The following is a 13,145-nucleotide window of genomic DNA, read 5'->3' as shown; positions in this document are numbered from 1 at the left end:
GATACCGTCCATACTCACCCATTGTACCTCTCATCACTGCAGTTATTTCATAGTTGACTTGGAGAGGAGTAAAGGAGGAGGAGGTTAAAGGACTATTGTGTTACTTAACTCAATAGTGGTGAGTAGGAAACATACTCATATTTAATAAAGGAAGATAATACGCAAAATATGTTCTGATTAAAAGGCAGAGAAATATAAAACAAACTTCCCTCCATCCTACTTTAATCACCATCATCATGCCACCAAAGGGAGATCATGGAGCAGTTCTCTGAAGTATTTAATATGAAGTAGCTTAGGAAAAGACAGGGCTCCATATGCTCCAATGCAGCTTACCCAGTTTCTCTACACTGAGGTTAAGTCCAAAGCTTCAGGTCTGAGCCAAGGGATACTTTGCTTTCCTTTGCAGTTGTTCTCAAGCTCATCCATTTTATGGAATCTCATGGAAGGAATGGCTATAATCTGAAGTAGAATTTGTCTTCTGGGCACCTTTGGACATAATGTCATCATACAGCACCCCAATAACTCTCCCTACTCCAATTTTCAAAACTGCCATAGTTTCATCATAATTCTTAGCAGATGCATTTATCAGATTAGCTAAATCATTACTGGACAGAAACCAAGGCCCAGAGGGTGTTGGTCATAAAGGAAGGACCCAGTAGAATTCTGCCAAATTCTGATCTCAAGTGCCTGGTGCAGGACAGCCCTGGGAGTCTTGGAAAACTTGGTGTTGGAAAACTTTCCAAAGGAGGTCAAAAGGGAAGAAACGGGAAGGGCTTGAAATAGACATGCTTTGCAGTTGTGTCTACAGAGCAGTACTCAAACTACCCATGGGGTAGACCAGGTACGTTTTGAAATTTTGTTTGTTTGTTCATTTGTTTGGTTTTTGTTTCAATTCATCGTGGACTGATACTTTTATACAATAAAACACAGATGAGTAGGAAAATTAAATTAAAAAATTTAAAAGGCATACAAAATGCATGCCTTATTATATGATTAGGTTGGACAGACATTAAATTACATTTCATTAAATAAAATAAATTAGTACCGAGTCATGATAAATGACTGTAACAGCCTCTAAACGCTGTCTCTCAATTTCAGTCCTCATCTTGCCCTAGATGGGTAATAAACAGGTCACACACCGGCACAGGTCTGGTAGCCATCCTTTGAGTGACAAGGCTTTAGAGGGCGTGGCTAATGAATGTGATGGAAGCCCAACGGAGAGAACCATATGTGGCCTTTGGAGCTTCCAGACAACTGCTCCGTATGGATCTCTCGAAACACAGAAGGGTCAAGAGAGAGAGTAGGGATGGAGGAAAACAAAAACCTGGAGCTCAAAATCAACATCCCCAAGAACAGCTAATAGGGACAGCTGAACACAACACAGCAAAGGAGAACCTCAAGGCCCCTGACCTGTGAACCAGTCCTGCTCGGAGCACCGCCTCACACTTGCTCAGCCCAGCACAGCTGCTGCAAAATTCGTCCAAAGCAAACACGGCTCTCCCCGCAGCAGACTCAACAGAACAAAAACCGACACCAAGAAATAAGTTAGATGGTGGAGCTCATCATGTTACACAGCCCACTGTTCTCAAATCCAGGATCCTGAATGTTATAACAAATGATACCATTAACCCCCGCATCAGTTTAAAGCCCAAACCAAATAACTCCTTACTATAAACCAACATGATTCTCAGAATTTTCCAGGTCAGCTACAAGAAAGAGTTATGAGACCGTCCGGGAAAAAAAAGCCAAAAATTCTAAAGAAAAAAAAAAAAAGCCTCCCAATTGAACTAAATCTCACCATGTCTAATTGCAGTGTATATGGCTAAATCCTTTTTCCCTCTGCACAGCCAGCTTGCCTCTTAGAACATCTAAGCCCCAGAACTTCTCAAAGTAGGGCAGGCATGTGGTCAGGTTGAAAGCCACATGGACCCTGGAGCCAGCACCTAAGGGTTTAAGAACTGATCTGCCACCTGCTAGGTCAGTAATCTCCAGCAAGTCTTTATCCACAAAACAAGACTAATGACAGCCACCTCCCAGGAAATAGAGTTGAAAATGCCTAGCAATTTGTAAAAATCTATGTGGATATTAGTCCTTACTACACAGAAATAAGCAGCTGAGAGATTTTTTTTAACCATGCCCCCCTGCCACCCTGGCAAAAATGAAGCTTTGTCTTTTACACAGTTCATTTCTTCCTCACAGCTCAGATCACTTCCACATGTCACACATTATCTTTCTTATGTTCCCAACATCACTGCAATACAGTGGGGAGCTGGCATCATCAAGCCCACTTTACAGCTTGCAGAAGTGGCACATGAGGAATCCATCAAGGCACACCAACAGTGACAACAATGACTTGAAAAGTAACGAGGACCTTTGGCTGGAAATAACAAATCTGCTTTAAGTTTGTGGCTTTTCTTAATCCAGCTCCTCCTTGTCTCACCCACAGGTCTATGAGACAGGAAGTCACTACTCTGCATTGGTTTTGTTAATTCTTCTTATTTACCATGCAGAAGAGCTTTACTGTTGATGTATCCTGGTAAAGTGCAAACAGGATGTTTCTCAAATTCTGTGCTCCGGTGGTATATTTATTAACATACAAGTTATTTCAGATCAGGCAAATGATTTGGTCCAGCTTGTATGCTGTGTAACCTTAGGCAAATTACTTAGCCTCTCTGAACCTATTTCTTCAGTTGTAACATAAAAATAGTAGTTTGTCCTGCCTTCCTCACAGACATAAGACATGAAAACATATAAATGATCATGTAAAGAGAATTTTGGAACTAATTTAAGACACATTAAATTATAATGTAGAATATACAAGTATAATATTGTTTTTTATTATTCCCACAGTCTTATGCTAGAGAGCAATTTAGTAGGAGTCTTTTGCAATCTGCCAAGAAAAATAGCTCTGTATTCCAATTCTCCTTTATAAAAAAAATAAAAGATAGGACACATATATCTTAGAAAAAGGAAAATAAGATTTGTTAATTCAAGGTAAATTTTGGTCAGTGTTCCTGCAGAGTGTTTGTGGTCATGCATGGTGCCTGGCTTGTCTATCCATCCTCATTTTATGACATTTGCACTATTGATCAGCACCCAGCACAAACAGAATCTCGTAGAATCTTAAGTCAAATACCTTTTGTAGTAAAGGAGAAAGTACAGTAGAAGGCCTGGCAATGTGTTTCATCTGTTCCTGGGGAGAGTGACAAAGTGCAGTCCTTGATTTTTAAAAGATATTATTATTAAGGCCCTGGATAAACACATGGTCATTTTCAATTAAAAATGAGTAAAAGAGACACTCAGAATTAGAAATATGTTGCCAATGTTCCCCTTTAATAACATTATTAAATCTTCCAAAAATGTAATGAAAATTTAACCAAATTTGGTCAAATTTAGAGAAAATGGCATGACTAGGAATAATTTGCTACAAAACATATGGGTTTCTCTGGATGATGTTCAGGCTTTAGCTAAGCCTTATTGTAAAGCAGCCGTGATCTGTGCAAGGTTCCACGTCTCTCTACATAATAAATCTATGTCCAAATGAAAAATATAGAGAAACTAAATATGATAGGCATCATTTTCTGCCAGGAAAAATAGTTAGTATTACTTTAGAGCAATGAACATCTTTGAACTTCATTAAGTTCTTATGGCTTGCATATTTTGTATTCTCTCACCATTTATAACATGAATACTTATACAGATATTGAAAATGGTTAACTACAGAAATGAGTACTTTATGGCACACATACCTTGCTCTAAAAAGTGCTAAAAGCACAATTCTGAAACACCCCAAACTGATATATACCTCTAATCTTAGGTGTGAAAAACTTTACCTCTAGAACACTTGTGGTGAGAAAGTTAAATTTGCAAAATCGAAACTCAGTCTTCAGACTCTTCTTCCTTCACCAATACAGTCACAATATTTCATCTGGGCTTCTTAAAATCTAAGCCATTGAAATGACTAAGTCTTCTTCTTTTTTTCTATGTTTCCTAATAGCTGGGACTTACATGACTCCAGAGTGTAAGTATCTCCTATACCTACCACATGTGAGAATTAAATGATTTTCTAGTGATTGTATTGTTACATTATAAATGAAAATAATTTTTACTTCCATGTAGCTCCCTCTAAAGTGTAATGTATTATACTTACTGAACTGAACAGTATATTTACTGTTCATCAGTAAAATTATAATAACTATTAGGTGACTGAAAGATTTTTTTTCATCTTTGAAAAATTATATAATGACTGTCAAAAGAAGAATTACATGAAATAATCTCCTTAGATCTTTTGCATTAAATCTTTTGGTTTTCTTTTGGAGGTTTCAGCATGGAGATTATCGGAGGGAGAGAAGCGTCACCTCATTCCAGGCCATTTATGGCTTCCATGCAGTATGGCGGCAATCACATTTGCGGGGGAGTGCTGATCCATCCACAGTGGGTGCTCACAGCAGCCCACTGCCACTCTCGGTGAGTATTAGGCTTACTGTGTTTCCTCAAGTTGGCTAGAAGAGAAGCTTGCCTCTCCCAGGAGAGAATTTGATCTACCCTTAGCTTCTGTGATAACTGACCAACTGGTGGAGTTTATTTACCCTCTCATACATCCGCGATTCTGCCCCAGGTTCTCCTTTTCTGGGAGATCTAGGCAACCCAACAGACAAATTCAAGTCCTTCATGTAATGCCTGGGAACACAGCAACAGTTATAACTGAAGCGGCAGTATTCCTGACCTTGTTAGGGGAAATCAGACAACCTGAGTTTGCGCCCCATTTTACAAATGGGAAATAATAATAGTAGTATATAACTGCTTCATGGGGTTTTGAGGATTAAATAGTATCTATTTAAATATTCTAGCATGCTTAGCACATAGTAAGCTGCAAATAAGTTGCAGCTCTTATACCTGTTATATGTATGAGGAGCCTGCTTTGCTATTAGATTTTTGAGACCCTTTACCTTAACTCCTCTGCTCAATGCCTACCACAGAGGTCTGAGGCCCACAGTTTGGGAATCACAGCTGTAAGGGGCAACAATCTAACTAGGTGAAAAAAAAAAAGTATAGATGATTTACAAAGAAAAAGAGAGAGAGAGCGAGCTATTTTTTCTGGGATACTTAAAATGAAAGCTTTTCTAAAGACGGACTATAACCTCTCATTCTATGATTCTCTTACTTCAGCTAAAAATGTCCAAAACCCTTCTTGGGATGCCGCTACCATCACAAAAGGAAAAGCAATAGAAAACTAATTTGGCGTTTGTTGTTTTGTTTGTTTCGGCTTGGGGGGTGGTTTTTGTTTGTATGTTTCTTCCTTATGTTTCTTGCCTGAATAAGCTAAGAAAAGATGGGGCCTTCTCCTTTCCTTACAAATATGACAGCACTTCACTTAAGAACCTCTTAGCCATAATCATTTACTCTCTAGGCATCATATATCTAAATATGGAACAACTTATATATATATATCTAAATAGAACAACTGAACTGACTTGCTTCTCATATTTTGGGGATTTTGTTTGGTTGCCCCATTTTAATGAGAGTGTTTGAACCCAAATTAGAAATTCTGAAGCCTGCAAACTGTGAGAACTTCTGTTTTATTTCTAAATAGCCAGCCACTAATTTCCGATTTAACATGGCTACTTCATTTAAGCAGGGTCCTTGCTGTCACAGAAATCACCCTTGTGTCCTCATCAGTTCTGTCTTTTCTAGGGCACTTGTCCCCTGGGGACCAGCTAAGCAGAGGGTGACTATCAATAAATGTTCATTCAATTCAGAATATGCACATCTTCAAATATGCTTGTGGTTACACATTCAAATGGATTATAACTTCCCCAGACACAGAGCTTGATTTATTATAAATGCTGAACAAATGCTGGATAGAAAAAAGGAAATAAATTGGAGGGGAGGAGATTTTTTGGGTTTTGGTTTTTGCTAAGCTAAATGCACAGTATGTGAAGTCCTTCACAAGCCATAAATTGCTATCCAAAGGTAAATAGTATTATTAAGTTGAATTTTAAATTTTGTCAAGTGAACTTGACTCAGTAGAAATAGATTCCCAAAGTGAAAAATTGGGAAAAAGAGGTCTTGGAATTAAAAAAAAAAAAAAAAACTATTGCTAAATATTATTTTAAATGGCTGTAGTTTAAAGAACTGCAGAATATGTGGATCAGATTTCCTCTACAGGACACTTGGGTGTAAAAATGCAGGCAGATTGGTGCTTAGAAAAACATTAAGCTTTGTGAAATCCAAAATATGTATGAAATAGTTCAATGGTGGCTTCCCACAAATGGACTCCCGAGTATCCTGAGAATGGCTTACTAACTCCAGGCCCCTCTCTCAGCAAAATGATGAAGGGGGCCAAATCTGGGGTGTTCCCTTCTCACTACCCATCCACACTAAGTTCCTCACTTAGTCTCTTGGCCCCTTTATTAGTTGCCGTGCCAATTATAAAAGGAAACCAGTAAAACATCCTCTTGTATAACATTTTCAGCATTTCAATGTATCAGAAGCAAAACTCTCACCAACTCTTGTCCACTGTCTTCCTTAGTCTCCTCCAATGCCTTCTCCCACTGAACACTCCCCCATCCTCTCACCTGCCTAGCCATTGAATAGATGCAACCGCCCCGCTCCAACCCAGCCCCTTCCACATGGCCTCACTCCATCCCAAATCACTCAAGGCTCCCAGAGTAGAATTGTTACCAGTCCAGACCCCAGGTTCAAACCAAAGAAGCTTTAATCCCCCCTGCATTGGCATCCCAGAGCCTCCGCTTAATACTGGTGGGACTTTCTCAAGTTTGTCAATTTATCTGATCATCAATTCCCTCATCTGCAAAATGGGGATAATCATAATACCTCCTTCACAGGGCTGTTGTGAGGTTTAAATGAGGGAAAATACGTAAAATGCTTAGCACAAAACCTGGCACACTACAGTAACTTAATAAATGTCATCTAATGTTATATTAATATCTGTACCTTCCATGGTAATCACTGAGGAACAAATATCATGGTCCAGTCGTGTTGATGGGATAAAACCATGACAGCCCATCTCTGAGAGCCAGGTAATTCCCTCCTCTCTTAGGCAAGAGAATTCCAAAAATAGGGACCCTACCTTCACTAACACACCCAGAGGAATGGGTCTAAGCAGAAACACTGCTCAGTGCCAAGGCAGAGTGACAGAGGGAATAAGAGGCTTGAAGGGGTTTGGCACGGGGCTTATAGAGGTGCCATGCAGCCAGACACCTCCAGATGATTCTGACGCAGGTAGTCCAAAGACCACCTGTGGAGAAACACTGCGCTGTGCAAAAACGACACTAGTATTGTTACTTCTCCTCGGTGGGAATTCATACCTGGATTTAGGTAAGGAGGTGGGATCCCAGAACTCAGGTAATTCCAGGTATCCTGTGGGCAGAAAAAAATTGACCTCTGTAGTACAGATTACAGCTGAAGTACATCTAGAAATGGAAAGTTCAGAAAACATTCATGGTCTGCTTGGGTTGTTTTTGGTATTCATATGTCCCAGTGGAAACAAAAATAACTAAAACACTTCAAAGCCATTAACAAATCAAGGAACTTGGTAAAAGATGAAGGAAAAACAGACATTTTCTCAGCACCCTTCCCCTAGTCAGAATTCATCTTCCACGTCCTGAATTTGTATCTCCCAGCTTTCCTGTGTTAGTTATTTATGTATGAATCCATCTTTTCTATTATATCAGTAATCCCAGGGATTTTATATCATCCTTCCCCTCCAAAGCTTTGGGTTTAGTGAGTATGCTGAATTTGGGTTTGAATCAATCCTGAGAAATCCAATCTACATCCTTTGAGAAATTTCATCCCCATCCTGATTTTGCAATAGACAAACTTTTCAACAAATAGAGCTGGGATTCCCAAAATAAACCAGAATAAACTCTTTTGATGGAAACCAAAAAACGGTAATTCCCAGCAGTCACAGTCTTGCCATACGCAAACCCACCCCAGCATAGCCATATACTGGCTCCCCAAACCTGAAACAACCTCTTATTCCTTTTTCCGTATGTTTCTGTGCTCTTTTTAATTTTTATTAATCTTTATTCATATGTATATATGTGTGTTTATTGGGTATGTGTGCTTTTATTGTAATCTGCCCTGACTCTTTTCCACTTGACAATGAAATAGTTACATGTAAACAAATATAATTCTTTTTATCACCTTCCTTGTTCCAAAAAAGGATTTGAAGTCGTTTCCTGAGAACACACATTAAAATGGAATATTTTTGTATTATACAAATGGCTCCAAGGTGTTGTCAAGATCTCAAAAAAAAAATTTATATTTTCATGACTAGATGTAAATATAATTTTATTCAACATACAGTAAATCAGATCAACTGTTGAAATACTGGTACTAAAATTGTATATGACTAGAGATTTTAAAAAAAAACCTGTCGTTTCTTCATCTGACTCACTAGTTTTTAGCCTCTAGATCTCCACAATGGAATTATCAATGACTACTAACTCTAAAGTGTCTTAATTTCAAATGATTTTTCACCTTGAGGAAAGTTTTCCCTTCTTGTCTAAATCATCTTTCTAACTGAGGGGACTGAACATATGAGTATAGTTGAAAGCCATCTAATGGATCTTACTTCTCCATATTGCCCTGAGATGAGGTTTAGACATACCAGATTAGCAAGTGTAGAGTTGTGCCTTTTTACCTTTTAGTTATTAAAACACTTAACATTGGGAAGATGAAAAATTTCTGGATATTGATGGTGGTGGTGATGGATGAACAGCAATGTAAATGTATTTAATGCCTCAGAACCATTTAAAAATGGTTAAAGTTATAAATTTCATGTTATGTATATTTTACCTCGATAAAAAAACTTAACAATTGTAGATATAAATCATAACTCACAAACTTGAGAAATATAATTTCCTTTATTTTTATATAAATTAACACAACTTTATTGTAAACTTGATCTCAGTCACTTAGGATTTCACTCTTTTTTCCCCACAGTAGGGTACAAGTCCTGATATTCGTTTGCAAGGCTGGGGAATTGGAGTGGGATGGGTTTGGCCCTTGTTATTATCCATTCATGATTGGGTCCTCCGACACCTCTGTCACTCCACCTAATCCTACACAGGTTATCTTGGAGCTGGTCCTTATTCCTGTAGGTATATGGCCTCCTCCACCATTTCTACTCCTCACTGGAAGATTTGAGAATCATTCTGTGGTGTCTATTCTCTTTGCTTTTTTTAGGTTTGCCAAAGGCCAGTCTTCCAAAGTGGTTTTAGGAGCACACTCTCTCTCAAAGAAAGAGGCCTCCAAACAAACATTTGAGATTAAAAGATTCATACGATTCCCAAGATTTACATCAGATCCTGAATCAAATGATATTATGCTGGTTGAGGTATGTAGCATTGCATTCCTTCAGTTTCTCCAACATTCTTATACAGCACAGTTCAGTTGTTAAATCATCTACACATAAGGATGTTGTTGGCACTTTCCCCTTGTTCAAGGTGATTGTGACATATTTTATAAGGGCCCATTGTACTCCATTTACTGCCTTGAGAGAAACAAGAAGTTATTACAGATGCATCTGGGCTGTGTTTATACAAGTTAAAACAGCTCTGATGCTCACATACGTGGGAGGAGAACATCCCAACAGGACCAAGGATCCATGTTGCAAGCTATTTTCCCCAATACTTTTCTCATTAGCAAGTCAAAAATACAAGTCACTTATACAACAGAGCCAAGCAAGTGACTTCAGGGATATAGAAGTGAGTTATAACTTAGTCTAGACCATACTTAGTCTAGTCCAAACTTAGTCTAGACCATACTCAAGGGTCCTATCTAGCAGGAAATAGCCCAGCCCTCAAAGTCATGACCTATGGATGTTATTCCACAGCAAACCATCCAATGCGGAGCAAAGGCCAGTTTGCTTGAGACTGGGCAAAATTCCTGCTCTGTGTAAGCTCCCTCCCCAAGGATCACTGAGCTCTAAGGGAAATGAAGAGCATGTTCAGAAAAGCAACAACCACAAATGCAGCTGTGGGCTACCACCAAAGTAGATTCAAGAAGAGGGACGCCCTCCTAGCACAGAGGGACCACACATACATCACTCAGGCTAATAATACTACTGGGGACAAATGATAATTTATTCTCTTTTCAATCTGTCAGCTTCACACGGCCGCAAAACTCAACAAACATGTCCAAGTGCTCCACCCAAGAGCCAAAAATGATATTACAGCTGGAACAAAATGCCAGGTTATTGGCTGGGGAGCCATTGACCCAGAATGTTTAAGGCCCTCTGATACCCTGCGAGAAGTCACTGTTACTGTCATAAGTCGAAAAGTTTGCAACAGCCGAAGTTATTACAACCACAACCCTATTATAACTAAAAACATGGTGTGTGCAGGAGATGCCAGAGGCCAGAAGGATTCCTGCCAGGTAAGAACCCCTCACTCAAACAGGCATTTCAGGCTGCTGAGCTACAGTCAGGCCCCACCTGCACCCCCACACCAAGGAGGAGAGACGTGGAGAACATCACATCACAACTCCAAAAACGTGCCCTCTGATCCTGCACAGTGTTCTCTATGCTTTCTCACCTACCAATGCAAATGAGTCATAAGTACTTGCACAACAGGTAGTAAACACTCATTAAGTGTTTGCTAATCAGGATAGTTAACTATATGTGATAACTTTTACTGAGGGGTATTACTGCCCTTAGAAAGCCTACCAACTCTGAGGTCACTAGTGGTGATTAGAAGATAACTTCTCAACCCCCCACCATCACCACCTTTAAACTAATAGACAGGCTTCTAAAACTCAAATGCAAAAAGCTCAAATGTATATTATGTGTTTCTTAAATAATATTGACTAACTGCTAACTGACTAAAAGGAACAACAGGCATGCTTTTCAAAATCTCCTGTTTCCTAAGGTAGTAAAAAAAAAAGTAGGTGATCATGTTTACAGGTGATGAAGGCTACCTAGCACAGATGGATTACTAATTTTTTTAAAAATATAATATTCACATTATACTATATTAAGCATTATCAAGGGGAGGGTATGATGATGACAAAGATCATGTGTAACTGCGGTGCCCCAAGATCATCATGCCCCTCAGCCTCTATTTTCACAGCCAACCAAGCACAAAGTACTGCAGTTTTTGATGTGATTGGCAGCAGAGGCAAAGAGTGCTCTTTAGCTTTGAAAGCTAGCTCCTTATCTGAAAGGCCAGGCTTCCCCCTCTATCACCTTGTCACTTTCCTTGACAGAATTTTTGTCTATTGTTTTGTTGTCAGAGTGAGTCCTCAAGAATCAGTTCATTGAGCAAGTATTTACTAAGTGTTGGGTATGTGCAGAGCCCCACGTTCAATCATATGATGATAGAAAAAAATAGTAGAGAAGATAGAGTACCTGCCACCAAGACATTTACTTTAATACATTGCTTTTTTCTACCAGTCTCAATAGCAACTTGATTTCAAATCCATGAGCACCAAAATGGAATTCATAATTTTGAAAATTTCTTTTATTTCAGTGGGTTATTTCAAACTTTATGTCTACCCATTTCTTCATGAATAAAGTTCAGCAGTCACTGATTACCAAAGGATGTAAATATACATAGTCTTAGACAGAGACAGGGACATGGACAAAGAGAGGCTGACAGACAGATGGACAGAACCATGCTCCTGGATGGAGACAGAGACACAGAGAATCTATACTGCATCAGGGGCTGTATCAGGCACTCTGCAGGACACAAAGAAACCAAGGACCCAGATAATAATCCTTTGAGTAACTAACAGCTGATGGTTGAAAAGTTCAACAGCTTCTTACCAAGTATCTGCCCATTTTCTTCTGTCCAGGGTGACTCAGGGGGCCCCTTGATCTGCAAAGGTGCCTTCCATGCCCTAGTCTCTGGAGGTCGTAAATGTGGTGATGCCAAGAAACCTGGAATCTACATCCTATTAACCAGGAAATACCAGACTTGGATCAAAAGCAACTTGGACCCATCTCATGCAAACTAAGACTACACATGATTTTCTTGGCTCTACCAGTTGCTTGTTTTCGTTTTTGTTTCATAATATGTTCCACAGGCCACCTTATCTTCAGAGGTAGTTGAATGTAGCTAAAGTGGAGCACAGTTAGGGTCCACTCCTGACCCATTCGGACTGATTTTGTTAAGGAATCAAATTCTTTTTCACATGTACCACTGATGTATTTCTACTCTGCTGATCTTATTCTGAATAAAATTTAGAAGACTATCTGCTTGTCTTGTATGGAAATAAGATACAGGGAATGATATATCCCCCAACTCCACGCACACTCCCCCAAAAGGGCAAAAAGGTGATTAAACAAGACAGTAGTGGCACCACCTTTAATCAGGTTTATGTTGTGATTTCTGCTGGATCATCCTAAGCTGTATTTTTAAAACAAGAAACACTAAGTTCAAACACCCCAACTCAAGTTAAGAAAAAATCATCAAGGTTTATAGAAATATTTAGATAGTATTTATTATTTTTTATGTCACATTTTGTTCCAAATAGGATTTAAAGCAACATACAAAAATACCTGCAATAAAACAAAATATGAAATTAAAAACAATTTTTCCTCAAAAAATTAACAGAAATACAATGTGATCCAGCAATTTCACTTCTGGATATTTGTCTGAAGAAAATGAAAACACTAACTCAAAAAGATATATGCACCCCCATGTTCATGCAGAACTATTTACAATAGCCAAGATATGGAAACAACTTAAGTGTCTATTGATGGATGATGAATAAAGAAACTGGTGTATACACACACACACACACACACACGCGCGCACACACACACAGGAATATTATTCAACCATAAAAAAGAATGAAATCTTGCCATTTGCAAAAAACATAGATGGACCTCAAGGGCATTATGCTAAGTGAAATAAGTCAGACAGAGAAGGACAAATACCAAATGATCTCTTATATGTGGAGTCTTTAAAAAAAAAGAAAAAAGCTCTTAGATACAGAGAACAGATTAGATTGGTGGTTGCCAGAGGTGGGGGATGAGGAGTGAGAAAAATAGGTGAAGATGGGCTTCCCTGGTGGCGCAGTGGTTGAGAGTCCGCCTGCCGATGCAGGGGACACGGGTTCGTGCCCCGGTCCGGGAAGATCCCACATGGCGTGGAGCAGCTGGGCCCGTGAGCCAT

The 13,145-nt window shown here is 39.1% G+C and overlaps 1 protein-coding gene across 1 annotated transcript; it reads left to right on the top strand.

The window, feature by feature from the left end:
- Positions 1 to 3,957: 3,957 nt before the first annotated feature.
- On the top strand, positions 3,958 to 11,982 carry GZMK (granzyme K; the record flags this gene model as incomplete). The annotated part of the gene is made up of 5 exons (XM_079703293.1): positions 3,958 to 4,021; positions 4,320 to 4,467; positions 9,214 to 9,364; positions 10,135 to 10,404; positions 11,821 to 11,982. 5 exons carry the CDS (start codon positions 3,958 to 3,960, stop codon positions 11,980 to 11,982), a joined length of 795 nt encoding a protein of 264 aa, XP_079559419.1.
- Positions 11,983 to 13,145: the final 1,163 nt, after the last annotated feature.

This window comes from Hyperoodon ampullatus, assembly GCF_949752795.1.
Source record: "Hyperoodon ampullatus genome assembly, chromosome: 4".
Lineage (NCBI taxonomy): Eukaryota > Metazoa > Chordata > Mammalia > Artiodactyla > Ziphiidae > Hyperoodon > Hyperoodon ampullatus.
The sequence above is the reverse complement of the archived record's forward strand: the minus strand, read 5'-3'. Positions and strand labels throughout refer to the sequence as shown.